We start from the raw sequence: 25,698 nt of genomic DNA on the forward strand, positions 1-25,698 counted from the left end.
TTATATATATTTTTTCTTTATATTTAAATATATATATATTACTAATCTATATTTTTATAAAATGTTTAAAAAAACATATAGCTTTTTAAAAACCTAGTGTTATAGTGTGTACTGTATGTTCGTTCGTATACATTTGGCCCCTGACTGTACCTGTAGTGGGGAGACAAAAGTACTAGTAATACATCAAAAGTACGGATACTAGTATTTGATTTCATGCATATCACTTCAATGGGTAAGAGGAAGGGCGGTTGAGAGACCATCTTTGTACAATCTGCAATTTGGAGCTCCCACAGTGAAAAGATGCCTCTTGAATGTATGCATCCAGCCGCAGGCCAGCGGCGTCTGCTCCCTTTTGTAACATTCCCAGCCAATCTCTCAAATAGAGACACAGCCCATCGTAACGCGGCCATGCTGTTTACTCCACCCAACCGTGGTCAAATGAACGCCTCGAGGAACGCAAGAGAGCCATCATCCTCGCCCCTGATACCCAGCATGCCAGGGAATCCACTGCTGACCGGCGTGCCGTACCGGAAGAGGATACCGACCAGCCTCGCCACTTCCATTTGCTGACGTTCCGCGTGGGACGGCTGTGCAATGGAGCAAAAGGTATCCCAGAAGCGCCTCCTCGCCTGGTCGGCGTTTTCATGGCATGTCCAACCAGTCAGGTACATGTCTCCGAGAACGCTGTCCAGCGCATAGAGGGAAAAGCCGAAGGGTAGGAGGCTCGCCTCAGCCCAGTCGACAACCCCTGTCAGAGCGCCGCTATCCGGGTCGACGAGCATGTTCATTTCGCTGAGATCGCCGTGGGTGAGGACGATAGGGTAGCTTCCGGAAAAGAGTCCATCCATGTTCTCACGCACTTGGGCAACAACTGGTATCAAGTGCCCAGGGAGAGATTTGGAAAGCGAATCGAGCCTGGCCCGACACGTGGCTGCGAGATCGCCGTGTTCCTGGGAAGTCATATTATCTGGTCGTCCTCGCGTCCAGCTCTGAGCAAAGAAGCTGTTGCCAGGTCAGCTCGTCAGCTAGTCCGCTCATCGTCATCACACCGGTGTCTGACAAAAGACAGCGAAGGGAAGAACGGAGCTGGCCGGCCGGCGATACTGCGTCTTGTCACACGTACCTTGCCAGGCTGTCCACAAAGTTCATCATTGTGTTTTCGTCACTTGGCAGCGATTCGGCCATGTACAAGTAATTGACTCCAGGGAGCTTGTTCATCTTGTACACCTCGAGTCCACCCTCCTGCTGCCCTCCCAACGTACCAACGCGACTGAAGGATGGAACTAGTTCCCCGTGCGCTCTGGAAAGCAGCGCTGTAACGGCCGTGAGCAGCAGGGGGCTGTCTTGCTCTCAGAACTGGATAATCACCGTGTCGTTGCAGGCCGACACCGTGTAGCTGAACCTGCCCTGCGGCTGGACAACCGTCACGGGCCCCCCAAAGGTGCTCATGGCAAAGCTGTCGCAGTCCGCCCTCGTCGCGGACTTGGTCAAGAAGAAGCGGTCGATAATATCATCGCTAGAAGGGGACATGGCGAACCTGGTATTGTGCTGTGCTGTTGATTGCTTCGAATAGGCAGACTCCCTGTGGTGCGAACGGGTAAGTTCCCGATCTTATGGGGCGAGAATCTTATGGCGGCAAGAGAAAAACGGCGAGGTTGGGTGCGACACGACCTGGCTAGGCAGTAGCGTATGGCAGAGAAGGCGGGAGCATGACGTCTTGTATAAAGTCCGGGTCAGTGCTGCTGGTCTGTTGTGTTGGGCTTCGGGGATGGAGGAAATGGTGGGCAAGGCCGATGATTGCAGAGACGCGTCTAACAATGCAACAGCCAGGTGGCCGCAGGTCTTGGAGAAGCGACTTCTCTTTGTATTCGCAATGGCGAGCACGAAATGTTGCAGCCGCATGAATCCGGGCGTTGCAGGCCTTGTGATTGCCCTGAATACGCTTGAGTCGTCTCTCAGGGAAGCTGATGGACACAAAGGCAAGCTCGTCGAGGCTTAGCTGCATCAGCCGGGCGTAGAACCCGTCTCTGATCGGGCACTGAAGGCTGCTGTCGACATGAGATACTAGACGTTGCAGCTGTGGAGAATGGCTGAGGTCACTGAGCTGTCTTTGTACGAGCTGGGAGCCCTCGACCACGGCTATGTCGTTTTGGAGCTCTAATATCCGCCTCTTCAACTCGCCCATTATCTCTGGATCGCTGTAGAGGTCGGTGTTGAGAAGCATTGTCGCCAAGCCTGTTGTGTGTTGTGGTTCCTAACCATCGGCTCTAGACAAACTAGACTCGACGGAACCTATCTTTATGCACTCGCACATACTAAAAGCCATGGTAGGCAGGATGCGATATTCTGCAATAATCATCCCTCGTCCATCCCGCCCCCCACACGTCCAAGTTAGAGTGCTGTACTGAGTCCCATCTCGTCGGCGCCTCCTTGGTAAACCTAGTTGCTGATCTGGGCGACTGGGCCTTTGTCGGTTGAGCCGGGGGGGGTACTTGGGGCGATTCAACAGGTTCTCTCTCGACATGTGTCTGAAGGAAAGCCTTGCAGTATTGCACGGCAACGGCATCGCTCCGGTATAGATCGATTCAGAGATAATCTGCGTCAACTCTTTATGGTACTATTACATGTAGCTGAGGGGAGTGTCAGCATGAGATGACGAAAAATGAGGTTGTGCAGCGCATCAAACTTACTCGTGCCATATTTCTAGAGCCCGCTCTCGCTGAATCTCTGTCAAATCCTTGGAGAAGAGGGAGACACTGGGCTCGTTCGGTGTGGGAGAGGCGCCGACTTCTGCTTTTCTGCTCGGCATGGTGCCGGGCACTGCGCGATACTGACGGGCAAGAGTTGGTGTGTGAGGAGTGGGAGCTTGGGAGGCTGGCTCATGATGGGAGTGTCTTATGCTATTTGCATTATGAGTCTTGACGTAAGTTGTGAAGATGGGCGGCGGCAGTGGCCGCTGCACTCGCCGCCTGATTCCCGCATTAGGACTCGCTGTGTTAGATTTGAGCATTAACATCGTACTTGGCAAGTACCTGCATTATGTAGAAGCACTATAGGTAGGTTGATCATACTAGGCCTACGAAACATTGGGTCTGTTCGGTGTCTCGTAGCAGCAGGTATTTAGTGCTATCATCCTCAGCATGCGCCTACCGCGGCTGTCGCATCAGACAAACCGGCACCCTTCTCAACTCGTTCAATTGGAGACTCTCGGACTGATAGCCGGTCCAGGGGCTGTTTGGCGCCTTGCTTGGCTTACCTCGGGGTGGAGTAGCGCTGGGAGGGATCTACAATAGGCAGCCGGACAGCGGGTTATCGCAGCGGCCGGTTGCCTCTCTCGTGCTGTGGTTTTACCAGTGGCAGCGCCAAATAGGTGTTGCTGGGCAATCTCGAATGAGGGCCCCAGACGTACATGTGGTGGAATTCTCAAGACGGGCATTGACCGGTTTTGCGTTTGCACGCGAGTATAGAGGAAAAGTATGATTCCCATAATTCAGTACATAGCATCAATGTTCATTCGTTCTAGGTGACGGCGCCAGCATTTATAAGGCTTGGTGGCTTGAATTCGGCTTCCAGTTTTTTTTTTTTCTTCTTCTCATGTCTTTATAATCCCCAATCCCCAGTGTCAGTTGCCAGTGCCAGTGCCAGTGCCAGTTTTTTTTTTTTCCTGCCAGGGCTCTCTCGTCGCATTCGCACTTCACTAGAGCTAAAACTGCGACTCCCACCTCACTAACAGACCGGGACACAGTCCTTGCTTTTTCCCTCTCTTCCATTTCCCTCCACTCTCACTCCATGTCGGATCCTGAGCTCGTCTCTCGACGGTACACTGAGCTCTTGTTTCCCGACAGCACCGCAGAGTGCCTGGGATTTCCACCATGAACGGCACGCGACGCGATGCCCCGCCGCATCGTCACCAGAAGAATGGCGATGTCCCCGACGCGGGGCTGAGGAGCCTTGATCACTGTAGGTTTCTCCAACGCAGCAGCCCCCCCAGCCGATATAATGTGGCCTCTAGAGATGGATAGCGCGGAATGGAAGTACGCATAAAAGAAGAAGAGTTTTCTTTTCTAAAGTGGCGGTTACGATGTGATTTAGAAGTTGAATGGAGAAAATGAAGGACGAGGAGAGACCTGAAGTGGAAAGCTGGCATCTAGAAGCTTTGAGACGAATCGCCGAGCTGACACATGGCAACCTGCAGATAAGAGAGCGCTGCCAAAATGGAGATACAATCTGCGACAACAGGCACTTCCTCTTGTCCGGTGGGAGACGCCGTATCTGGCTGCGCTCCAGAGCAAGCTGCGCACGCCGGCGCTCGACAGCTACTTCGCCATCACCGCCAACCTCGGCACCCATACGTTTTTCATGATCTTCCTGCCGATGCTGTTCTGGGGTGGCTATGCGGCCTTTGCTAAGGGGTACGTTTTTCATTTGATCAGTGTGCGATCGAGGCAGATTTGCCACTTTTCTTTTTACGTTGCTGTTTTATGCAATTCTTGAGCTAGGAAACTCGAGATGCTAACATCACATGCGCAGGCTGGTCCATATCTTGGCGCTGGGTGTCTTCTGGACAGGCTTCGTCAAGGATTTCTACTCGCTGCCTCGACCGCTGTCGCCGCCTCTCCACCGTATCACCATGTCTGGATCTGCTGCGCTCGAGTATGGCTTCCCCTCCACCCACAGCGCCAATGCGGTTTCGGTTGCCGTGTATGCCATTCTGCACTTGCGAAGCCCCGATAATCCCTTTTCTGAGACGACGAAGCTGGCCCTCGAGATCCTGTCGTACTTTTATGGTGTATCAATCATCTTTGGGCGCCTCTACTGCGGCATGCATGGTTTCTTGGATGTCATCATAGGATCTATAATGGGGGCTGGTATCACCTTGCTGGAATACTACCTCGGGCCGCCGTTGGATGCCGCTATGCAGTCCAGCTCCTGGGTGGCTCCCGCCTTGATCGGCATCGTCATTGTCATCCTTATACGGATCCATCCCGAACCAGCAGACGATTGCCCCTGCTTCGACGATAGCGTGGCCTTTGCCGGCGTAGTCATCGGCCTGGAGGCTGGAACCTGGACCGCTGGAAGATCGTTCCTAGCTTACGCCGAGGCTAGCATGGGCGCTTTGCCGTACACATGGTTGGTTGTCGCGGCGAGGATGGTGGTTGGAATCGTCGTCATCTTTCTTTGGCGCGAAATCATGAAGCCCACGCTGCTCAAAGTGCTGCCCCATGTATTCCGCCTTATCGAGTCGACCGGATATGACCTGCCTCGAAGGTTCTTCACACCGGCTAGCGAGTACAAATCTGTGCCTCCCGGATCACGGCTGGATACCCTCTTCCCCACGGCCTCTGACTTCCCTCGCATGGTTGAGAGTATTCGACACCCTACAACTCGAGGACGAGCCGTCTCCATCGGACCACAGAGCGCAGCAGATGCGTACGAAACCTTGGCTTACCGAGAGCGGCAACGAAGAGACAGCATTGGAAGCAACTCTAGCCTAAAGGGCAAATCAAACCTTTTGGATCTTGACGAGGAGGACGAAGACAAGTCAGGCAAAGGCGCCCAAACTTCTGGGGTCCAAAAGCCGGCTTACAAGGAGAATGAGCCGTCGAGAGGCCCGAACGACGCCCCTGCCATGCAAGGCGGGGCAGAGAATGGGAGTCTAGACGCCTATCTTACCATGGAAAATGCGCGCGAAGAAAAGGAGATGTTTTCGCAGCTGGTGAGGCCGCGAGTGAGATACGACGTCGAAGTTGTCACAAAACTCGTCGTGTATTCAGGTAAGCTTCTGATACTTGCTAGGTTGAACATTGAATGTCTATTAACATGATGAAACCGCACAGGAATCTCATGGTTTACAGCCGCCGCAATTCCAGTGTTATTCTATTTCCTTGGCCTCGGTGTTGTCCATACGGCGGTTCCGTGGGATAAGTTGCTCGCCTCGAATTGAATGGTCCATCGGTCCACGGCGGGTTGCAAAATTTTTTTTCCTCTTTGTTTTTCAGTTTCTTCACATACTATTTCCTTTTGACGAACGAATATAAGGATGCACGGGGCGTTTATTAATTTTTTTCCCCCTCTACAAATTTGGAGAAGGGAATGTTGCTCTTTTATTCATGGGGCATAGACCTCTACTTCTTTTCATTTCTGGCACGGCGACGGGTTCGCGTTACTTTAAAAGACAAGCTGGCTCGCGATACAACGGAAAAGCATGCGTCTTAATAGTGCTGTTTTTGGTGGCTTCTGTCTTGCCCAGTTGTATTATTTCTATTTTCTATTTTCTATTCTTTCTTCTTCTTTTTTTCTCTTTGCCTTCTTGTATATATTGAGAGGAAATAATGGGCAAGATGGGATAAAAAGTAATAATCACAAGTGCATCGTCTACAATATGATACATGTAGTCATTTATTTGATGGACCATTTGCGTTGGATATCAAATGTGGCTAATTGCTTTCAGTGGGTGGCTTAGCTGCTCTGAATCGTTGTGGCACAGTTACAGGGGTTTTAATGGGCAGAACACGTCTAGGCGCGTGTCGGCGCTGTAGCTCGTCTCTGCCTTGAGCATGGTGGGAAAATTCAAGTCGGCAAATGCACGCTGTCATATAACGGGAATTTTATTTCGAAGTTGGGTATTCGGCGCAATCGCTTGAACGAGACTTGAATTTCTTATCCAATTGCCATCTCGAGCTTCTCCCCCTCCAAAATGTCCGACTACGAGGACGATATGGACGTCGATGGCCCTGCGCCATCTGCCGACATCACCTTTTCGGCTGAGGCGGCCAAGGGCAAGAGGAGTGCTGCCAATCTACCAGTTGAAGCCGAGGACAGCTTACCATGGTGCGTACAGAATGCTCTTTGAGAGACATCTTGGCCAGAACTGTCACTGACGAATCTACCTTGCAGGGTTGAAAAGTACCGACCAGTAACGCTCGAGGATGTCTCCGGTCACCAAGACATCCTGGCCACCATCAACAAGTTTGTCGAACAGAACCGCCTCCCTCACCTGCTTCTCTACGGCCCGCCCGGCACGGGCAAAACATCGACTATCCTGGCCCTCGCGCGGCGGATCTACGGCGTCTCCAACATGCGGCAGATGGTGCTGGAACTGAACGCTTCAGACGACAGAGGCATCGACGTGGTACGAGAGCAGATCAAGACGTTTGCCAGCACCAAGCAGATCTTTTCCATGGGTGGCGGCGCGTCAAAGTCAAATTCCATTGCTGGCTTCAAACTCATCATTCTAGATGAGGCGGATGCCATGACCAATACCGCACAGATGGCTCTACGAAGAATCATGGAAAAGTACACGGCCAACACACGGTTCTGCATCATTGCCAACTACGCACACAAGCTGAGCCCCGCGCTGCTGTCTCGCTGTACGAGATTCCGATTCAGTCCGTTGAAGGAAGGGGATATCAGGGTGTTGGTGGAGAAGGTGGTGGAGGAGGAGAATGTCAAGATTCAGGGCGAGGCTGTGGATGCGCTGGTGAAGCTGAGCAAGGGCGACATGCGACGGGCACTGAACGTGCTTCAAGCGTGCCATGCATCAAGTGAGTCTTGCTGGCATTCAATCAAGAAATTGCATGATACGGGCGAGGGGATAGAAAAGCTGACTGGAATCATGTTACAGGCACGCCCTTGAGGTTAAAGAACGAGCCCAAGCCGCCGGAGAGCGAGATCAAGCGCGAGACGATTACGACGGAGACGATTTACAACTGCATTGCGGCGCCGCAGCCCGAGGCCGTCAAGGAGATTGTCGAGACGCTGCTGAGCACGCCGGACGTGACGAGCTGCCTCAACACCATCAACGCGCTGAAGACGACGCAGGGGCTGGCGCTGGCCGACATCATCACGGCGGTGATGGAGCAGCTGACGAAGCTGGAGGTGAATGCAGAGGTCATGATCACCTGGCTGGCAGGGCTGGCGGAGATTGAGCACCGCGTTGCTGGAGGGGCCAGCGAGATGGTGCAGACGGGAGCGGTGGTGGGCGTTGTGCGAGGAGGGGTGGAGCTGATGAGCAAGTGAATGTGAATACCAATGATTGCATGACCAAGGGCTCAGTCATGTTGCTGTAATGGCATGTTTCTGTTAATGAAGAATGAAAGATTTCATAAATAGCACGAATGCTACTCAATGCGTTGAAGTCGCTGATTGATAATGCTCACCGTGTAAGTCGTGTGGCGCCTCGGCTTCCGCCTGGAGAGGTCCCTGGGAAATCTTGCGGTCCCTTACGTCCCTTACGTCACAACACGCGCGCGTATTGGCAATCAAACAATCAATCGCTACGGTCTTTTTTTCCCTTCGGCACTAGGCCCTTAGCCTTCCCATGCTACCTTAGCGACGGTACCCAGGCTCCGTAACAACGCACGACCTGCGAGAAGCCATTCCCCGTATACACTCCAGTCGGCTCTCTCTTTATCGGCTTTTTTGCCTCATCGGTCAATTCCCAGCACAGCTATGGGGCGCTGCCACCCGAACGGTCCTGGTGAGGCTTATCGAATCGGCACCTGAAAGTACAGCCGGGGGGGTGGTTGGGTGATGGTATAGCGCCGTCGTATTTTCCACGATTCCATTCCAAGCCACAGCAGGAACTTCGTCTTACCAACCTGGACCGGCGAACAACAAACATCCTTACACACATCGCCAATCGTTCTACCATTTTCCACAGATCCGGGATCCAGGCACACATACCCAAGAAGCTTCGGGACTCCCCACATCCCTCTCGACCGCACCGCAATTGCCACCCGCAATTGCCGCCTGCAAGCTGTAAGCTGCCAAACGCGAACACGGGCCCAGCTTCGAGGAGAGAAGACTGAGAGAGAGGAGGAGGAAAAAAGGAAATAATAAGCAAACAAGGGCGGTTGCTCGTATAAAAGCCCCGAGGGCTGGTGGAGCGGCCAGCATGTCGGTCTCTGCCTCGTCCATCTCCGCTGCTTCGCCAGTAGAGGCCGCAGCGATGCTTTCAGCGAGCCCGAGCGAGGCGCCCAACTCTGCGCCGCCCGCGCTGCCCTTGCACGGCGTCGACGTTCACAAGATTCCGCAGATCCTGCCGCGGGAGCGCGTCTTTCCGATCCAGATTGGCGGGGAGCTGTTTAAGCTGTCTGGCGCATCTCTCTCATCCGATGGTTCGTTGTTGCGCTCCTCGACCAAGGCCTCGAGCTTTGAACTATTGCTTGTTTTGATGGCTAACTCTCTTTTGATGATGTGTTTTGCACAACTACAGCTCCGTCCTACTTTTCGCAATACTTTCTTTGCCAGATCCAGTCGGCCGAGCAAAAGGGCGAGGACCCGAGTACCTCGATCCGGACGCTCTACATCGATCGCGACCCGCAGACCTTTCGAGACATTGCGCTGCATCTACAGGGATACTATGTGATACCACGAGACGGGACGCACTTTGTGCGCTTGTTTGCAGACGCTCAGTTCTATAACCGTATGTTTATTGTTTTCCTCGGCAGAATATCACACGTTTATACGGCAAGGTTAGTGCCTGACTGACTCCGTGATTAGTCCCCAAGCTCATCTCTCAACTCAACGAAGAGAGCATCTTCATGTCCATCGGCCATCGCGAATTCCAGATCCCTCGCGACGTCCTCAACGACCCCGCCAACTCGCCCAACTACTTCTCTCTCGGCTTCGCCCTCTTCTTCTCCCAGCCAAACGACCTCTTCCCCGGCCTCGACCGCGAGGGCCTGATACGCCCGCCGTCTATTCTCCCGCCGTCGGTGCCTAATCGCAACGCCGACACCTTTGCCGAGCTGCTGCGGCTGCTGCGCGGGTATCCCGTCAATATCCGCGACGAAAACCATCGCCAAGAACTCCTCCGAGACGCTCGATATTTCCACTTCAAGGGTATAGAGCAGCAGCTCATCCCCCATGCCATCAGCTTCAATCCCTTGCGCCTCATCGACGAGATTATCCTGCGGTTGGAAAATGTACAAAAGAGCGGTGTCAGTGTTCCACCGGCCGAGGAAGTCAGCGACGGCGGTCGACACGTCAACTACGCTCGCCCATACGTAGACAGCAAACCGGCCGAGCTGATATTGGAGATTGGAGAGACGACAACGATGCTCAAGTTCTCCGCCAGCGGCGTCAAGGCAGAATTCTTTGGGCGCACGAAAACCAGGGTGGCCAAACTCCTCGAAGTGGTTGCAACAAAGCTCAGTCTGCCCCTGACTACACAACCATTGGGCGTCCTCATGGCCTCCGGGGGGCGCCAGCTCACAACCACCCACGCCGGGACACACCCCCCTCAGCGAGGACCTCGTCCGAGTCATCTTCGAGGCCGAATCCTCAGTCACCCTCGACGGCGAAGAATACGGCGAGGACCTGAGCAACTACTCGCCGCCCGAAGACGCCCCTACCGCCACAACCGACGTTGAACCCGCCCGAAATCCCAGGAAGCGCCGACGGACCGAAGATGACGGCATCGAGGACGCCGCCGGCGGTCTTCCCAGCGAGGGCCAGGAATGGGCCGTCAAGACGAGCCAGTTCAGGCTGCGGATTCAGGAGAGCAGGGGTGGCAAGAGTGCGCTTGAGTGCGTGTTTGTGGCTGTCAAGATTGATGCTGTGAGCTCGGAGAGGGGGAGGAACAAGATGAGAAAGTTCCTTGGTGATTAAACAAATATCTTTTCTTTTCTTATTAGTTTTTAGAATATGAAAATTTAGGAAGAGAGATGGATAGTCTCTTCGTTGTATATATAGCGCGTTGATGAGTATGAGCAATGGATAGGATAAGGAGTTTTTCTTCAATGGTAAAATCGAACCCCATGGGATTTTTTGAAGCATATACGTCAAGTTTGACACGTTCGTACTGGCTCGACATGAACGAACAGAGTTTAATACAACGAATAATAAACGCCTAAACATGCAATTTAGGAATCGACATCAAGAACATCATAACGCCATACATGCAGAGAGAAAGCCAGTCAAAGAAATCTACTGAAATACGTAGAATAGGAGCGAAAAGCCTTCATCCTATTGTTTTCATGTCAAGAACAACCTATCAAAGACATGCAAAAAAGAAATGCAAAACCTAGAAAACCAATACAACAACAAAAACGACATCCAAAAACACCTTCTTCGCCAGCGCTCAAATTTGGTCCCATCCATCCACCCCTTTTTCCTGTTATAAACAGTATGATGCAATAATGAGAGAGAATGTACAAGGAAAAAAGTGGAAAAAGTGGAAATAAGAACGACAAGAGAGAAGAAGGAGAGAAAGACTCAATCAAGAACAGTAAATGAAAGAAAAACAAAAAAACAGAAACTGGTGAGTGAGTGGTGGTGACGACTCTTCCTCCTGATATCGTAAAAACTCCATCCAAAGCCAACCCATACCGGCCTATGAACCATCCTTTATGTACCTTTCAATATGTAAACCCAAAGAGGAAAAAAATGTAAAATGAAAAGAAGAAGAAGAGGCAAAGCTTCATGAGTTTCTGGACCTGGACCTGCTTCCAACTCTGCCCATCCTGCTCTGGTCTCTTCGGCTCATGGCAGAGGTTGGCCGACTCATAACAGATGCTGGCCGACTCATAGCAGACGTTGGTCGGCTCATAGCAGACGCTGGCCGGCTCTGCGATGGAGCCGTGCCTCTGGTCACACTCCTAGCACGTCCTCTCCTCTCCTGGATCTTGGCCAGGGCTTCTTCGCGAGTCATAGTGGGGTCCATTGCCGGATCAGTCGTGTCGAAGCTCGCGCTGCTGCTGCTGGATGCCGTTCGCATTCTCTGGCTGAAAGTTGAGCTGGAGGATCGTTCGTCTTGAAGTGGGACTGTAGTCGTCACAGTATAGACGGCTTTTGAAGAAGACCGAGACGAGCCAGCAGATGGACGTTTCTGAGGCAAGCTGAATGGTTCTGGTTCTGGCACCACCTCGGGCTTCACATCCATCTCGTCTTCTGCTACCGCTGCCAAGTATCGCTTTAACCCCTCTTGTGCGGAGTTGTGGTCAGAAACCGTCGGGATGCTATGCAAATTTGGCAGAGAGTCAGCTTGAGCGTTCATTCGCGGAGTGTCGATGAGCGACATCAGGGATGCTCTGCTTGGGGCAAAATCATAGGCTGAAGGCTCGACAGGTGGTGTTCTCGCAAACGTACGTTGATGTGCCTCTTGTTTTCCTTTGGAGGGAGACAACTCCGGCTCAGTCTCTTCGTGAGCCTCAATCACAATCTCCGCCTTGCGCTGAGCTTCTAGCTCAATGGCCTCTTGCTCGGATACCGTGCGGAAGACGCCCTCCTGGGGCAAAAAGACGGTGCTCCGCCTTGCGCCCTTCCTCACCTTTGCCGGCTTCAACTCCTGCTGCTGGGCGGGCGAGGGGGCATGTTCAGGAGGTGCGCTCCTCTCTTCCTGGATGGTGGCCTCCAAAGAAAGCCTCGACTTTTGAGGAGAAGCGCGAGGGAGCTGCATGGCCAACATGCTAGTTCGGCGTTTAGACTTGGAGGCAGGGCAGCAGTGCATCTGGCACTCGGCCTGCATAAACTCAATCATTTCTTGAGCTCGGTCGGCTCTCTGCCTTTCCCACTGCACCTGCTCACTAAGGTCCTCGAGCTCTAGCTCAAGAGAAGCCGACGAGACGACTTCCATGGTGGAGAGAGAGACGCGGGGGTCTTTGCACCTAATTGTCGATCCAATTCTTCTCTTTCTTGGGGGAGACGCAAACTCGTTATCGGATTCCTCCGCAGGCAGAGGAATGCGTCCCTCTGCAGCAAGACGCGCAACTTCCTCGTTCTTGGCGGCAGTCTTGTAGGCATCTCGCTCCTGTTCCACCAGCTTCATCCGCTCAAGTGCTTGCTCGAGCTGATCTTGTAAGCTGCTAACTTGGTATTTCGCTTCGAAAATTTCATGCTCTTGAGCGCGAGTCTTTTCCTTCTCCTTAAGCAGTGACTCTTGAGCAGTCTTTGTGGCACCGCGGGCAGTTTTGAGGTCTTCATGGAGCTTAGTAATGGTAGATCGGGCCTTGAAGAGCTCCTGGTCTCGGGTCTGGCTCCTATCTTTTTCATACTGCAGCGATTCTTCAATGGAGTTGTTCTCGGCGCTATGGGCCTTGATCTCCTCTTCAAGTTTGGCAATGGTGGCCTGCGCCTTTAGAGTTTCTTGCTCCTGAGCCTGGCACCTATCCTTTTCGTACTGTAGCGATTCTTCGATGGAGTTGGTCTCGGCGCTGTGAGTGATCATCTCCTCCTGCAGCTGGGCAATGGTAGCCTGAGCTTTTTTAGTCTCTTGCTCTTGAGCATGGCAGCGATCCTTTTCATGTTGTAGCGATTCTTCGACCAATTTGGTTGCGGCGCGGGTGTTTTTGAGATCCTCCTGGAGTTTGACAATGGTCGACTGGGCTTTGAAATTTTCTTTTCTCGCACGTCTGATTTCCTTTTCCCAGAGAGCCTCGGTGTGTGCATGTGTCTCCTTGGCGCGTCCATAGTTTTCCTGATTGACACGGCGCGATTAGCTAGCCATCATGACAGAGAAACATACACATGATAGGTATGCTGCACGGTGACGTAGTGTCGCGATGATGCTGATTAGTAGTAGTGGACTTATTTGCTTACCATGATGGTTTCCAATCGCTCGCCAACTCTCCTCTCCCGCTCCTTGCCCTCCTCGATTTCCTGCCGCAAGACTCGCGCCTCCTCCTTCAGGCGCTTCATCTCGGCCTCGGCCTCTTCGCGCCCCAACATGGCTCGCTTAAGCGCCGCATCGGCGCTCTTGCGCTCCAGCTGCCGGGACTGCATGCTCATGCTGAGGCTGTTAAACTGGCTGATCTTGTCGTGCACCGTGCTGTCGCGGCCTCCGTCTCCGGCTACCGGGCGAACGCTGGCAAAGATGTCGCGGCGCTGGTTCACGCGGTCGGGCGATGCCATCTGGAGGGGTCCACCAGCGGACGCGGGGGGAGTTGGGTTGAGACGAAAGCTCTTCCATTTGCCGGTTGATGCCGTACGGCAGGCGGTGGGTGCGAGTGTGGTGTGGCGGCGTCGAATTATATAGCGCTGCGTCCTGGTCCCTCCACGGGATCCGGCGTGTCACAGGCAAGTTTTTGTGCTTGTGCAGGCTGGCTGTGGTGATGTGTCGAGCCGAAAAATGCTGGGGCCTTACTCCGTGCAGGACAGGGTCATGCGGTTGTGGGCTTGGTAATAATAAGGTGCCGACGCTGTTTACCAATTTCCAACCACAAAGATGGTGCCAAGTGGGCGCCGTTGCCGTGGCGACGCCCCGTCTAACAGTGCCCAATCCTGATTAGGAAATTTGCGCACTCTTTGCACACTGCTGACGCTGGGGGTGGCTGTAGCCGCTGTTGAGCCACAGCCTCTTGCATTGTTTTCTCGCCTCTGCAAGCAAAACTGCAAGAGTCTACAGACGACCCCCCGGGTGTCTAAAACAGACCAATCAGCTCCCTTAAAAGCGTCAGCAGCGGGAGCTTGCTTGTCCCGATCCCGCCAACAGTGGGATTCGGCCACGATTTGACATTGTTCTTACTTAAAAGCATCAACTGCTGCCGTACTTGTTCAATCCCGAGGCCAACAATAATACACTCTGTCAATCATGGCGGACTCGGAACTGCGCCAGCGGAAGCCGCAGGATGCTGAAGAACCTGTCCAAGCACCCAAGGCCAAGAAGAGCACAAAGTCAAAGATCCGCGAGACAGACGCCGAGTCTCCATGGGTCGACGTCTTGCGCGTAATCAGCTTCCTGTTCGTGGCATCATGTGCACTGAGCTACTGGATCAGCAATGGCGAGAGCTTCTTCTGGGGCATGAAGAACAAGCCCAACTACATGCGGGTAGACTGGTGGAAAGCTCAGATGGTACCTATATATGGTCTTACTTCGAAAGAGACGTATAAACCGTTGCTAACCAACTACCTTTATATAGCAAGGTCCGCTCTATCTGACGCCCGAGCAGCTCGCCGGCTATGACGGCCAAGACGCCTCCAAGCCTGTCTACGTTGCTCTCAACGGCACAATCTACGACGTCTCCAACGGCCGCAAAATGTACGGCCCGGGAGGCCCATACAGCTACTTTGCGGGCTGTGACGCCGCCCGCGGCTTCGTCACGGGCTGCTTCGCCGAGGACCGCACCCCGGACATGCGAGGCGTGGAGGATATGTTCCTGCCGCTGGACGACCCCGAGGTGGACGCCCAATGGACCACGGCCGAGATGAAGGCGATGAAGGACAAGGAGATGGCTGATGCGCTGAAGAAGGTTGATGATGCGCTGGCCAACTGGGTGAAATTCTTTGCAAACAGCAAAAAGTATCACAAGGTGGGGTATGTGAAGAAGGATGAGAAATGGCTGGAGAAGGAGCCCAGGAAGAAACTATGCGAGGCTGCTCAGCAGGGCAGGTCGAAGAGAAAGAACCGCAACAGCGAATATTAGACTTGAAAAAGAGGTATACAAGCGAGACAGCGTGAACATAAAGCTTTTTTTTTATGAGTATTCATTTGATCAATCCAAAGTATCCGTTCTGAACCTCTCTACGTTATCATGTCTTACCTGAAGTGCGTCATACGACACTGGCAATGCTTAACAATCGCTATGGCTTCGACGCATCGGTTTAACCAATTGATCACGAGGCACAAAAAAGAAAGTATAGAAACAACTTCAAAATTTTAAAAAGGTATCCAGATACATTTACACACATGGTCCCTAGCATGCGTTTTAACCCAGGACTCTTGTTGTCCTCCCCCATTTCATAAAAACCTAAGGGAACAGATTACATCCATCCCACTCCAGAGAAAAAAAAGTTAAAATATAAAAAACCCCTTGCTTGCAAGGAAGATGCATATACGAATTAAAGCCCCCCAAAAATGGTATTACAGATCGTCGTCGCTTTTTTTATAGAACATTCCCCACGTCATGTCGTCACTCCATTCCCATTTATAGCAGGGCAAAAGCAGCACCAAGAACCAGCAGTAAGCTGGTGGAAACGCTGACAGATGAGGCGGCGTTCTTGGGGATACCAGTGTCAGTAGCACCGCCGGGAAGAACGCCAGTACCAGCGGGTGAAGAGGCGCCGGTGGTGACTGAGGGAGGAGGTGTGAGAGCGTCGGTAGGGGCAGCTCCAGCAGGAGCGCCGTCAGTGGGAGTAGAGCCGGAGCCAGAGCTGGCGTCAGATCCAGCAGGAGAGCTGGGGCTGGGGCTGGAACCGGAGCTTGGGCTTGAGCCATAGCTAGAGCCAGAGCCAGAGCCAGAGCCAGAGCCAGAGCTGGGAGCAGAGCCAGAAGAGCCGCCCTGAGCAGTGGAAGCAGCAGTCCTGTAGTTGGCAAGAGAACGAGTGGAGTTGGCAGAAGTGCTGCAAGCTTGTTGTTAGTATTTTGGTTTGATTGCGATTACACCAAAGGACACTCACTTCTCGTTGATCACCATGGACATGCCGGCTGAGCAGTGCTTGCCCTGGCTGCAGAAGATCCAGATAGGCTTGGTGTCGTTGATCTGGACGGTGAAGACGGGGATTTCCTTCTTGGCGGCGCCAGCAGCAACGGGCATGAAGCTGGACCAGATGCCGGCAACAGAGCTGTTGACCTGGGAAATGGGCGTGCAAGGGTGGTCAAAGTCGGACTGTGTGACGGTGTGGTTACCAGCCCAGAACTGGAACTGGACCATGGAACCGGGAGCAGCCTTGATGTTGTCCGGGTAGTACTTGGTGGCAGGCTGACCAGCCATACCAGCCATGGGGTTCTGACCAACGGAGACGACCTGGACGTCAACGGCTAAAACGAGGGAAATGTTAGCTTGATGGTCTAAGCAGTATCAATGCTGCTTGCTATAAGTCGGCTTACCCTGAGTGACAGCAGCCAAAGCCGCAACGAGGAGAGACTTGAATTGCATCTTGAAAAAAGGTTTTTTGAATTTTTGGTTTTTGTTTTGTTCTGAAGAATAGGCCGGCCTTAAAGAGAGAAAGTACCAGACTTCCCAAATAAAACCAAAGAGAGCGAGAGAGAAAAGGGAAAGGAATTGAAAAAAACAAGATTAGTGTTTTTTTGAATAGGTTAAAGAAGGAAAAGTTGAAAAGCGATAGAACCAGCAAAGGACTAGCCTCTGAATTGTGCAAATGTAAACTGGATAGAAGAGAAGAGAAGAGAAAGTAAGGAGACAAAAGGAACCCCACGGACAAACAGAAGAACGATGGTTGCAAGAAGCAAGAAACAAAAGAAACGGAAACATGAAGGCTTTTAATCTCCAGGCTCGTCTCTCTCGCCGTCGGCATTAGCGTCCAGGCACCTTGGCGACGGGGATCGTGGTCGTGGGCTAGGAGGCGCCCATCACAACTCCTCAAACCACGGGGCATGGCTTCAGTTGAGCGCCGCCCATAGCGTGTATGAGAGTCGTTTGGCCATAGACGCTGGACTCGGGGCTTGGGTCCAGACGCATGGGCGCAGCTCAATCGGGAACGCGAAACGCCGTGCCCCAGGAACAATCCATACAAGTACCAAGGCATGCCGTCCACTTCGATCCATCCCAGCTGTAAGCATCTTTGCTAACCTCAACTTGGCCCGCAGACGGACCCTGAAGCCAGCCAGGTGGCTCGCCAGCTTCGGATAGCAGCGCTCCTCGCCATGGGGCACTGGCAATAGCCCTGAGAGGCCTAATGAGATCAATCTCTCAGGCTGCCTAGCTGTCATGCGCCGGGCAGAGCTGCTCCCGGAATTGCGTTCGTTGCAGGCAGGTCGCGCCACACCTAATTTGGGGGGGCCAGGGCCGGGGTCTGGCGTTGAAGCTGCTTCATGTCGAGCGTCTCCGACACAAGCGAGACGTGGGTGGTTTCAGTTCAGCCAAAGGAGCCGCATGGCCTCGCTGCCCAATTCCATGTCGATAGCTGGATGTTTCCAACAGCTTTGAAACAATCTTCCATCTGTTATCGAGAATAGACCCGTACGTAATTAGTTTTTTCCTTCTTTTTTGACCCGATGTCGTTGGCGTCAAAGTGCCATCGTCAATTGGCCAGGTAGAGTTGTAGACGCCACAAAACCCCTGCTGTATACATCGAATCCGCAGAAATCCAAGCTACCCGCACCCTGGTGAAACGGTCTAGTAACCGACCGCCATCCACCCGGACAAGCCACTATCCGCGCTCTGCCAAAACAGCCAGGGCAGACAGCAACTCACTGCGCTTGAAATTAAAACATTTCTCGAGATCCGTTTTGAAAAAAAGACAAAGATGGAAAAGTCTGCGCTTCAGCTGAATTGCAGCGGTTTTTGATCGAGCTAGGTATTTGGTTGCCAATATGCAGTCGTAAGTTTGAGGTCTCGTGTAGTGGCATTGACATTGTATATAAAATCGCCTGAAAATGAAGAGTTCCAGGGCCTTTTCTTTTCATTTCTCTCTCTCATATAAGCCGAGATATATCACGTTGAGCGTCCATTCCCAGCTTAGAGGACGATCGTTTCTTTTGTGGAAAATCCATCAAGAACATGTCCACACCAAGGAAGATACGAGTCGGAGATTACGTATTCAACGTATGCATCTTTTTAGACAGACGATTATGCATCAAACTAACACCGGAAACATTGCGTTTCATGCAGGACGTCTTCCCTCGCAGGGCCCCCCTTCAGAGGAAAGGAAGCTAGAGGCATCCAACCGGCAGTAATTTGGCCTCGATATCCGGTTGCAGCGTGAAATGGTTGCGGGGGACTATGTCTGCCGAAATAAAAAGACAATGCGCAACACGTGTAGGCTCATGGATCTTGTCATAGCCGAGATGATACCCCGGGGAAGGGGAGAAGAGGAGCAGGGTCCAGAACACACACATACACACACTAAGTCGCTCGCAGGAACGGCGTAATGATGGTAACGAGACAAGTAGGTATGTATGTACGTATATGTTGTTTCCCACAATCTGGGTAATGACAGTTGGCTCGTGGCAAAATTAGATCGTTTTATATACCCCCCTTAGAGATCTAACAGCAGCTGGGGCGCGACCTTTTCCAGATCCTCGACCTTTAAAGGAAGCAGTCAGCATTGTCTGTTCTCACTAGAGTGATGATCATGGTATAAATCATTCGGCATAAGCTTACCTCTAGAAACCCGCCTCGCTTTTCCACAGCCGCTCGCGCAATCGCCTCTCGGACGAACACATCCACGTACTTGCCTACCGCTGCATTGGCGTCTCTCGACATTCTTGTAGCCTCCTTGGCGAACAGCTCGTGGAGAATCCGTGTCAGGAGGGCTTTCGGGATTAGCTTTTCTGGCTCTGGCTCTTCTTCCACGTTGATTGTTTGGTTCGCTTCTTCTGCCTGATCATCGGAAGACTCGAATGGGTTGCTAGACTCCGAGGCATCGCGAGCAGGCGGTCGAGCTTTGCTGGCTTTGGCTGGCCTGCCACGACCAGCCCCAGTTGTTTGTTTGGGCGGCATTGGCACACTCAGGGTGTTGCTTCGCTACAGTTCGCAAAGGCCGCTCGAATACAAGCAAACCGAGCCGCCGTGGTTGGAGGAAATATAGGCACAAACAGATAACAGAGAAGCCGCTTGAGAGGTAAGAGTTCAGCATGCTTCCATCCCACTGCAAGCACGAAGAATGTAGGTACCTCAGGCAATCTTAGTCAGCAACACACGCGCAAACTGCGAAGCCCAGAATATCACCGCTGCAGTAGAAAAAAAAAACTATTTCACAGACATTGCACGAGTCACATTGCGATTGTATCGAAGCCTTGTTGTTTGAAAATCTCTAAATCAAGGGAACTTGCATTGGTGTATAATTACAGTGACCTAGAAAGCACGGCAGAGTCAAAAACGACTAGTAATACGCCGTGCCGATGCCAGTCTTACCCGCAAAGAGCAACTGTTACACAGGTCGGGATATCTGGCCCAACTTCCCTCAATACCTTCCATTCCGGTCTCCTTTTTTATCAACCAGTGGACGCCGCATTACACCCACCTGGCCAATTAAACCCATCTCCGAGGTAAAACGCACGAAGAATGTCTATACATAACGTAGAAAAAGCAATTTAACCAGAGCCACCGCTGAAGGCCTTGCCGAAGAGGAGGACCTGGAGCTGATCGTAGATGGACAGGACACCAGCACCGGCAACACCACGGAGAATGTTGGCACCAGCACCGTTGAACAGGGACTTGACACCGTTCTTGGCAATGATCTGGCGGGCGGCATCAAAGGAGTTCTTGTACTTGACGGCCTCACCGGAAGTCATCATCATTCGTCGTCGGATAGTGTCCAGAGGGTAGGCAGCGATACCGGCACCAGTGGTGACGCACCATCCGAGAGCGAAAGAGGCAAGGAAGTTGTTGGCGAGGTTACCGACGAGGAGAACAGGCTTGATGGAGTCGTACATGCCGAAGTAAAGACCACGGTAGACGATGATACCAGCGACGGAGGGCATGAAACCACGGTAGAGACCGGCAATACCGTCAGAGGCGAGGGTCTTGCGGTAGACATCAACGAGACCGTTGAACTGACGCTCACCGCCCTTCTTGGCGGACTTGGCGTCGTTGGCGAGACGGGTACGGGCGTAGTCGAGAGAGTAGACGAAAAGCATAGAAGTGGCACCAGCAGCCTGGTGGAGGGCGTCAGCAACTGAGCATGTGAAATTGAGGGGTTATTTGCCAGGATCAAAGAGGAAAAAACTTACACCACCGGAGGCAAGGTTACCAAGCATCCACATGCCGTAGCCATCACGCTCCTTCTTGAAGCCGAACATCTTCTTGAACTTGTCACGGAAAGCGAAGTTCAGGGCCTGGGTAGGGAAGTATCGGATGACGTTGGCAGTGTTACCACGCCACAGGGCCATGACACCCTCATCGGCAGCAGTGCGCTTGAAGCACTCGCCAATGCCAGTGTAGCGGCGGTCAAGACGGCCAGCCTTGATCATCTCATCCTATTGCAATAATTAGAGAAAAGGGTTTCCAGGAATCAATTGATCATGTATGGGGAGACAAACCTGGTTCTGGATGAGAAGCTTGACACGCTCGATGGGGGCAGCGGCGGTCTTAGAGACGGCAGCGGAAACACCACCCACTGTTCACAGTATGTCAGTCCCATCTCTTGAAATCTCACACGAACGCGAGTATCTATTATGCTAAGCCGCTTAGGCATCGAAGAATGACTTACTCAGGAAGTCCGCAACGAAGGGCTGTGAGGCAAGGAGTTAGCGGTCAGGATACACATGGATAGATCTGGGCGAGAAAAAATTTTCCATCCCAAACACGCTCTGGAAAATCGCTCGAGACTGAGAGTGAGGCCCAGATAGCCATCGATAGGCAACATTTTCAATGTCATCCAGATGGTTCAATTGACGATGCTGGCCAACTATCTCTCGGAGTCGTCTCGGAATCTCAAAGAGCGCGCTTTTTCTGGAGGGGACGATTGAGGCAGAGTCGACTTACCGGCATGCCCAGGACCTTTTGCTTCTCGCCAGACATTGTGACTGAGGTATACACGCTTTCCCGGAAAAAAAGAAAGAATTGAGGGGAGATGGAGATGAAAGGAAGAAGAGGAGAATGATGGGGGGAGTCGAGCGAAATAAATTCTGCACCGACGGGCGAATGGCTTTTCGGGGGAGGGAAAAAAAATTGCGGCGGGTCTCCAAGGGGACACTTTTTTTTTTTCAGAGCGAATCTTTCCGGCCGCACTAGCGCTGCAGGCTGGGCCGCGCTGCTTTTGCCTTCCACGGCAACGAAGCGCAGCGCTACAGCAGGTGGCAGCCTCTTGCAGCCTCAGGCAAAACGATCGCGTAGGGGCCGTGCCAGCAGCCTAACGCCCCCGGAGTTGGCACGTTCAGGCGCCCAGGAGATCTGCGCCAATTTTTTGCTAGAATTTTTTCTCTCGACTCCCTTTTGGGCTGCACTGTGCTGTGCCACAGCGCGACTGCCCTGTTTACACATACCCGATTCGCCCCGATCTTTGGTGCCGCCGAAGCCACCCGCCAGTGCAAATGTCCAACCTGCCTATTCCTGGCGTCGCCGAGGCACCCTTAAAACGATGGCAGTGTCTATCAGCTTGCCCCGTGCTCCGTATGTTAGGGACATGGAGCGTAACAGTGGTCGTCACCGCCTTACAATGGACTCTCGTGTGGCAGGAGCAGCCACTCCATACTGACCTGCAAGTCCAGCTGGCAAGGGAGAGTGGAAATGCGAGACGTACAAATATAGCTCGTCGTTTTAGCCGCACAGTCTTGGGCCTTGCAGCCATCATATGGCACCAATGCTTAGGTCACAAGCCAACGCGCCCTAAATCTCCAAGGTGGTCATAAGTGGTCATAAGAAGAAAAACTTATCTTACAGGATTTGAAGGACAGGGCTTAGCGGACATGCCGGGCTGGTGCTCTACAGTCCGAGGTCTGAGGTCTGAGGCAAAGAACGCTGCCATCCCGTAGACGTTCTTCTCTCGTGTATTGCCACACCGTTGACGCCGATCTGACCGGCCGTGGGAAGCCATCCCGCATACTCCGGCTCCACCGATTCAGGGAGGCCGAAGACTCCAGCCTTGATAGCAGCAGACATGGGCACTATCGGCCTTAGTTCCAGCATTGCCGGTGCGTAGTATCTACAAGAGACCCTTATCAGGGGCACCGGGGCGAAGAAACCTCTCTCGAAACTATCACTTCTTGCACATCCACCTCTGCTAAAAAATAAATACGCCATGCGTGTGGAAAATAAAAAAGAATAGAATGCAAGTCTTCCCCATTCCGTAATGAGACTCGTGCTTCAAGTCCGCATTCGTTCTTGAGCAGACGTGGCCTCGCATAACTGCCTCAGGATGTGGACCTTGATAGTGGTGCCGCATCAGGTGGAAAACAACCAGCTTTGCTAACAGGAGTTGGCTGGCATGGGACTTGCAGACTTCATGTTGCTTGCTTAAGCGAATTCAAATTCTTGACATGTAAAACTCGGTGACATGGAGAACATACACTACAATACGAGTGCTGTGTTTGTTGTTGGCACTTTGGCCGTCAATATGAAGCAGATACATTAAGTCTACCATTGTGAACAACCTTGAAGTTTCACGTGCTTCAGCCTCTAGAAGGGAAAAGAGGGCGGAGAAGGGCTAAGGGCGTGACTTGCAGACTGGTAGGTCCAATTGGTCAACACCCAATGAGAGCTGGTTGACAGCGCCAAGATCCAGCGCTACTACGAGAACACCACATTCGTGAAATAATGAATGTAATGAGTGTAATCTGTAAAGGCACTATAAACTACCGGAACAACGATTAAAGTGCTTCAAATGATTACAATTGCTTATAAGCTGAGAGTATTCTCTGAATGGCGTTTCTTACATGGCAAGTTGTAGTATATAGTATAGCAAAAAAGTGAAGAGAGCCAAGGTGAAATGTCACATACTTGGGGCATATTTCAAGACATATCGCATGGCATGCAGCGCATTTTGACATGCGGTACTGAGTACATTCTAATGACAGATGAGACGCATTCGTCCATGTGATTGATAACACGGATTTCTAACTTGGTAGCAGTAATGAACTGATAGTATTCTAATACAGACTCGTCACATTAATTTCGCAACCAAGTTATGTGCGTCACACGGTTGTTGGGCAGGTTGCGTCAGTTTGGTCATTTTTTGAAGTTCTTCATTCCGTAGCCATATGCTAAAGCGTTTCCGATCCCATGAAATGCTACACCGAGCATGAAAAAAGCGTCCCAACTAAGGCTTGTATGTACCTCATATCATCCTCTTCTCACATGGCCCTTTTTCCTTCTTTGCAGACCAACCAGGCGCCCAAATCTCAATGCTTTAACTTTAAAATATGGTGGTAAATTTACTCGCCGATGGCACGGGCTGCGCAATTGTTAGTATTCTGTTATCCTTTTATTGTGCGCGACAAAGAGGCAGGTAGCTTGGGTGAATCGTACTGTAGATCTTCATCTTGCTGTGGGTGATGACCGGCTTGATCATGCCCTTCTCCTCGAGGTCTGTGATGCACTGGCGGGCGAGGGAGCCGTTGATCTTCATTCGGTCGACCAAGACAGCGACGGTGACGAGGCGGTAAGACTGGACATCCTTGTACAGCTTCTCGGAGATGGTCTTGTCGAGGATGACGGCGTGCTGGGCCTTGTCCTTGACCTTGCCCTTAGACCACTTCTTCTTTTGCTTCTTTGCTCCAGCAGTGGGCGCCTATGAGTTTCACAACATCAGCATCTCTGCATAGCGATCCCGTCTCAATCATGGTCGGCGACGGCGGCGATGGTGGTGATGGCATACCATTTTGTCTGTGATGTGCTTAGCTTGGTGACAGAGGAGTGGTAGAGGAAAATGGGAATTTTTGCCAAAGACTTAGAGTAGCCCTCCCGCTTCAACGGTTTGCCCACTTCCGAATGCACCAGGGCAGCCGAGCCCTAACCGAACGTGGGTGCAGGGTACGTACCTAACTTTTCGCGCGCTCTGATTCGCCCGGCGCACCCACCACCAAAATTTCCCATTCCACGCCAGCCCAAGCCCGCCTTTAACCTCTTGAAAAATCACATCTCGACAACCAGTCCCGCCCCAGCACCGGAACACTCGACTGCAAATTAGCCAAGATGTCTGACGGCGGTGAAATCGAGATCGAAAACTCTGTCGTGACCGACGTCCTCCCCAAGGATGTTGTCAAGGAGGTCGGCAACGTCAAGCTGTTCAACAAGTGGGACTACGATGTCGAGGTCCGCGACATCTCTCTGACGTACGTTTTCGATACATTGCGAAATTGAGGCGAAATAGGAAGACAGAAAAAAAAATCCGAATATTTCGCCAAAACCACCCCTTCGAGGAGAACAAGTTTGTGCTGATGGATTGATCAAATAGCGACTACATTTCCCTGCGAAACCCCGTCTACGTCACCCACTCTGCCGGCCGATATGCCGTCAAGCGATTCCGCAAGGCCAACTGCCCTATCATTGAGCGATTGACCAACTCTCTGATGATGCACGGCCGCAACAACGGAAAGAAGCTGATGGCTGTCCGCATTGTCGCCCACGCCTTCGAGATCGTACGTACTCTTACGCGCCTCCAGCAACCGTGTGGAAGAATGACACAAGATTGTCAATTTCTACTCTGGTTCTTACAACATGATACTAATAACAAGCCTCATTACAGATTCACCTCATGACCGACCAGAACCCCATCCAGGTTGCCGTTGACGCCATTGTCAACTGCGGTCCCCGTGAAGACTCCACCCGAATTGGCTCTGCCGGTACCGTCCGTCGTCAGGCCGTCGATGTCTCCCCCCTGAGGAGAGTCAACCAGGCCATTGCCCTGCTCACCACCGGTGCCCGTGAGGCTGCTTTCCGAAACGTCAAGTCCATTGCTGAGTGCTTGGCTGAGGAGCTGATCAACGCCGCCAAGGGCAGCAGCAACTCATACGCTATCAAGAAGAAGGACGAGCTGGAGCGTGTCGCCAAGTCCAACCGATAAAGGTTGTGCGGTGGGTACCTGGCTGGATGGAGTGTGTGGCTTTTGGCGTGGATCAGGCATTTTTCAGAATTGCATTTTGCGTTCGGGTCTGGGAACGCGGACATGGATTTATTTCAGATGGCTCCTAGAGTCTGAATACAAAAAAAACATCTGGGCTCAAAAATGGGGCTGTTATGAATCATGCCTTTTGTGTCTCTAATTTACCATATCTTTTCTTATCTGTGATTATAAGAGAGAGACCAAAACAAAAATGCAACATACGGCATCAAATAAAGGGAATATCAATTTTTTTTCGTTAATTGTGAGCGGGAGCTCTTTATCTGTCTGTGAAGTGTGATTTCTATTCTAATA

The 25,698-nt window shown here is 52.1% G+C and overlaps 14 protein-coding genes across 16 annotated transcripts; 5 read left to right on the forward strand and 9 right to left on the reverse strand.

The window, feature by feature from the left end:
• Window positions 1-434: 434 nt before the first annotated feature.
• On the reverse strand, window positions 435-1,218 carry TrAtP1_004081 (uncharacterized protein; the record flags this gene model as incomplete). The annotated part of the gene is made up of 2 exons (XM_014083713.2): window positions 435-1,002; window positions 1,124-1,218. The coding sequence occupies 2 exons, from the start codon at window positions 1,216-1,218 to the stop codon at window positions 435-437; spliced, it is 663 nt and encodes a 220-aa protein (XP_013939188.1).
• A 132-nt stretch (window positions 1,219-1,350) lies between these two features.
• TrAtP1_004082 (uncharacterized protein) lies at window positions 1,351-1,530 on the reverse strand (the record flags this gene model as incomplete). The annotated part of the gene is made up of 1 exon (XM_066112154.1): window positions 1,351-1,530. The coding sequence occupies one exon, from the start codon at window positions 1,528-1,530 to the stop codon at window positions 1,351-1,353; it is 180 nt and encodes a 59-aa protein (XP_065968237.1).
• A 145-nt stretch (window positions 1,531-1,675) lies between these two features.
• Window positions 1,676-2,224, reverse strand: TrAtP1_004083 (uncharacterized protein; the record flags this gene model as incomplete). Its single annotated transcript, XM_014083714.2, has 1 exon — window positions 1,676-2,224. One exon carries the CDS (start codon window positions 2,222-2,224, stop codon window positions 1,676-1,678), a length of 549 nt encoding a protein of 182 aa, XP_013939189.1.
• Window positions 2,225-3,380: 1,156 nt separating this feature from the next.
• Window positions 3,381-6,398, forward strand: TrAtP1_004084 (uncharacterized protein). Of its 2 annotated transcripts, XM_014083716.2 has the most exons (4): window positions 3,381-3,960; window positions 4,196-4,412; window positions 4,531-5,774; window positions 5,838-6,398. In XM_014083716.2, the coding sequence occupies exons 1-4, from the start codon at window positions 3,873-3,875 to the stop codon at window positions 5,942-5,944; spliced, it is 1,656 nt and encodes a 551-aa protein (XP_013939191.1). In that variant the 5' UTR covers window positions 3,381-3,872; the 3' UTR covers window positions 5,945-6,398. The 2 variants fall into 2 exon arrangements, with proteins under 2 accessions (XP_013939191.1, XP_065968238.1); XM_066112155.1 differs by having other exon boundaries at window positions 3,381-4,412.
• Window positions 6,399-6,546: 148 nt separating this feature from the next.
• On the forward strand, window positions 6,547-8,137 carry TrAtP1_004085 (uncharacterized protein). The gene is made up of 3 exons (XM_014083717.2): window positions 6,547-6,831; window positions 6,898-7,544; window positions 7,625-8,137. Exons 1-3 carry the CDS (start codon window positions 6,698-6,700, stop codon window positions 8,017-8,019), a joined length of 1,176 nt encoding a protein of 391 aa, XP_013939192.1. The 5' UTR covers window positions 6,547-6,697; the 3' UTR covers window positions 8,020-8,137.
• A 53-nt stretch (window positions 8,138-8,190) lies between these two features.
• On the forward strand, window positions 8,191-10,785 carry TrAtP1_004086 (uncharacterized protein). The gene is made up of 3 exons (XM_014083718.2): window positions 8,191-9,119; window positions 9,218-9,427; window positions 9,505-10,785. Exons 1-3 carry the CDS (start codon window positions 8,897-8,899, stop codon window positions 10,374-10,376), a joined length of 1,305 nt encoding a protein of 434 aa, XP_013939193.2. The 5' UTR covers window positions 8,191-8,896; the 3' UTR covers window positions 10,377-10,785.
• TrAtP1_004087 (uncharacterized protein) lies at window positions 10,786-14,269 on the reverse strand. Of its 2 annotated transcripts, XM_066112157.1 has the most exons (3): window positions 13,543-14,269; window positions 12,094-13,420; window positions 10,786-11,963 (listed from the first exon to the last, which is right to left on the reverse strand). In XM_066112157.1, the coding sequence occupies exons 1-3, from the start codon at window positions 13,852-13,854 to the stop codon at window positions 11,920-11,922; spliced, it is 1,683 nt and encodes a 560-aa protein (XP_065968240.1). In that variant the 5' UTR covers window positions 13,855-14,269; the 3' UTR covers window positions 10,786-11,919. The 2 variants fall into 2 exon arrangements, with proteins under 2 accessions (XP_065968240.1, XP_065968239.1); XM_066112156.1 differs by having other exon boundaries at window positions 10,786-13,420.
• Window positions 14,270-14,533: 264 nt separating this feature from the next.
• Window positions 14,534-15,365, forward strand: TrAtP1_004088 (uncharacterized protein; the record flags this gene model as incomplete). Its single annotated transcript, XM_014085031.2, has 2 exons — window positions 14,534-14,794; window positions 14,862-15,365. The coding sequence occupies 2 exons, from the start codon at window positions 14,534-14,536 to the stop codon at window positions 15,363-15,365; spliced, it is 765 nt and encodes a 254-aa protein (XP_013940506.1).
• Window positions 15,366-15,577: 212 nt separating this feature from the next.
• Window positions 15,578-16,817, reverse strand: TrAtP1_004089 (uncharacterized protein; the record flags this gene model as incomplete). The annotated part of the gene is made up of 3 exons (XM_014083720.2): window positions 15,578-16,281; window positions 16,339-16,699; window positions 16,769-16,817. The coding sequence occupies 3 exons, from the start codon at window positions 16,815-16,817 to the stop codon at window positions 15,867-15,869; spliced, it is 825 nt and encodes a 274-aa protein (XP_013939195.2). The 3' UTR covers window positions 15,578-15,866.
• Window positions 16,818-18,879: 2,062 nt separating this feature from the next.
• On the reverse strand, window positions 18,880-19,343 carry TrAtP1_004090 (uncharacterized protein; the record flags this gene model as incomplete). The annotated part of the gene is made up of 2 exons (XM_014083454.1): window positions 18,880-18,927; window positions 19,005-19,343. The coding sequence occupies 2 exons, from the start codon at window positions 19,341-19,343 to the stop codon at window positions 18,880-18,882; spliced, it is 387 nt and encodes a 128-aa protein (XP_013938929.1).
• Window positions 19,344-19,464: 121 nt separating this feature from the next.
• On the reverse strand, window positions 19,465-21,495 carry TrAtP1_004091 (uncharacterized protein). Its single transcript, XM_014083721.2, has 5 exons — window positions 21,330-21,495; window positions 21,055-21,076; window positions 20,885-20,961; window positions 20,576-20,821; window positions 19,465-20,500 (listed from the first exon to the last, which is right to left on the reverse strand). Exons 1-5 carry the CDS (start codon window positions 21,363-21,365, stop codon window positions 19,937-19,939), a joined length of 945 nt encoding a protein of 314 aa, XP_013939196.1. The 5' UTR covers window positions 21,366-21,495; the 3' UTR covers window positions 19,465-19,936.
• Window positions 21,496-22,268: 773 nt separating this feature from the next.
• TrAtP1_004092 (uncharacterized protein) lies at window positions 22,269-22,472 on the reverse strand (the record flags this gene model as incomplete). Its single annotated transcript, XM_066112158.1, has 1 exon — window positions 22,269-22,472. The coding sequence occupies one exon, from the start codon at window positions 22,470-22,472 to the stop codon at window positions 22,269-22,271; it is 204 nt and encodes a 67-aa protein (XP_065968241.1).
• Window positions 22,473-23,716: 1,244 nt separating this feature from the next.
• Window positions 23,717-24,162, reverse strand: TrAtP1_004093 (40S ribosomal protein eS25; the record flags this gene model as incomplete). Its single annotated transcript, XM_014083724.2, has 3 exons — window positions 23,717-23,736; window positions 23,811-24,072; window positions 24,160-24,162. The coding sequence occupies 3 exons, from the start codon at window positions 24,160-24,162 to the stop codon at window positions 23,717-23,719; spliced, it is 285 nt and encodes a 94-aa protein (XP_013939199.2).
• Window positions 24,163-24,335: 173 nt separating this feature from the next.
• TrAtP1_004094 (40S ribosomal protein uS7) lies at window positions 24,336-25,612 on the forward strand. The gene is made up of 3 exons (XM_014083725.2): window positions 24,336-24,616; window positions 24,739-24,922; window positions 25,030-25,612. Exons 1-3 carry the CDS (start codon window positions 24,477-24,479, stop codon window positions 25,345-25,347), a joined length of 642 nt encoding a protein of 213 aa, XP_013939200.1. The 5' UTR covers window positions 24,336-24,476; the 3' UTR covers window positions 25,348-25,612.
• The last annotated feature ends 86 nt before the right edge of the window (window positions 25,613-25,698 follow it).

The sequence above is a fragment of the Trichoderma atroviride genome, chromosome 2 (assembly GCF_020647795.1).
Source record: "Trichoderma atroviride chromosome 2, complete sequence".
NCBI lineage: Eukaryota > Fungi > Ascomycota > Sordariomycetes > Hypocreales > Hypocreaceae > Trichoderma > Trichoderma atroviride.

Excerpts from the sequence above, each read along its gene's own strand:
- TrAtP1_004084 (XM_014083716.2), top strand. The coding sequence starts at position 3,873 with ATGAACGGCACGCGACGCGATGCCCCGCCGCATCGTCACCAGAAGAAT. Across the intron at positions 4,413-4,530 it reads TATGCGGCCTTTGCTAAGGG|GCTGGTCCATATCTTGGCGC; the intron begins GTACGTTTTTCA and ends TCACATGCGCAG. Across the intron at positions 5,775-5,837 it reads AAAACTCGTCGTGTATTCAG|GAATCTCATGGTTTACAGCC; the intron begins GTAAGCTTCTGA and ends GAAACCGCACAG.
- TrAtP1_004085 (XM_014083717.2), top strand. The coding sequence starts at position 6,698 with ATGTCCGACTACGAGGACGATATGGACGTCGATGGCCCTGCGCCATCT. Across the intron at positions 6,832-6,897 it reads GCCGAGGACAGCTTACCATG|GGTTGAAAAGTACCGACCAG; the intron begins GTGCGTACAGAA and ends TCTACCTTGCAG. Across the intron at positions 7,545-7,624 it reads TCAAGCGTGCCATGCATCAA|GCACGCCCTTGAGGTTAAAG; the intron begins GTGAGTCTTGCT and ends ATCATGTTACAG.
- TrAtP1_004086 (XM_014083718.2), top strand. The coding sequence starts at position 8,897 with ATGTCGGTCTCTGCCTCGTCCATCTCCGCTGCTTCGCCAGTAGAGGCC. Across the intron at positions 9,120-9,217 it reads CGCATCTCTCTCATCCGATG|CTCCGTCCTACTTTTCGCAA; the intron begins GTTCGTTGTTGC and ends GCACAACTACAG. Across the intron at positions 9,428-9,504 it reads AGACGCTCAGTTCTATAACC|TCCCCAAGCTCATCTCTCAA; the intron begins GTATGTTTATTG and ends CTCCGTGATTAG.
- TrAtP1_004087 (XM_066112156.1), bottom strand. The coding sequence starts at position 13,854 with ATGGCATCGCCCGACCGCGTGAACCAGCGCCGCGACATCTTTGCCAGC. Across the intron at positions 13,421-13,542 it reads AGCGATTGGAAACCATCATG|GAAAACTATGGACGCGCCAA; the intron begins GTAAGCAAATAA and ends CGTGTCAATCAG.
- TrAtP1_004091 (XM_014083721.2), bottom strand. The coding sequence starts at position 21,365 with ATGTCTGGCGAGAAGCAAAAGGTCCTGGGCATGCCG. Across the intron at positions 20,962-21,054 it reads CTTCGTTGCGGACTTCCTGA|TGGGTGGTGTTTCCGCTGCC; the intron begins GTAAGTCATTCT and ends TACTGTGAACAG. Across the intron at positions 20,501-20,575 it reads GTAACCTTGCCTCCGGTGGT|GCTGCTGGTGCCACTTCTAT; the intron begins GTAAGTTTTTTC and ends GCCCTCCACCAG.
- TrAtP1_004094 (XM_014083725.2), top strand. The coding sequence starts at position 24,477 with ATGTCTGACGGCGGTGAAATCGAGATCGAAAACTCTGTCGTGACCGAC. Across the intron at positions 24,617-24,738 it reads GTCCGCGACATCTCTCTGAC|CGACTACATTTCCCTGCGAA; the intron begins GTACGTTTTCGA and ends TTGATCAAATAG. Across the intron at positions 24,923-25,029 it reads TCGCCCACGCCTTCGAGATC|ATTCACCTCATGACCGACCA; the intron begins GTACGTACTCTT and ends GCCTCATTACAG.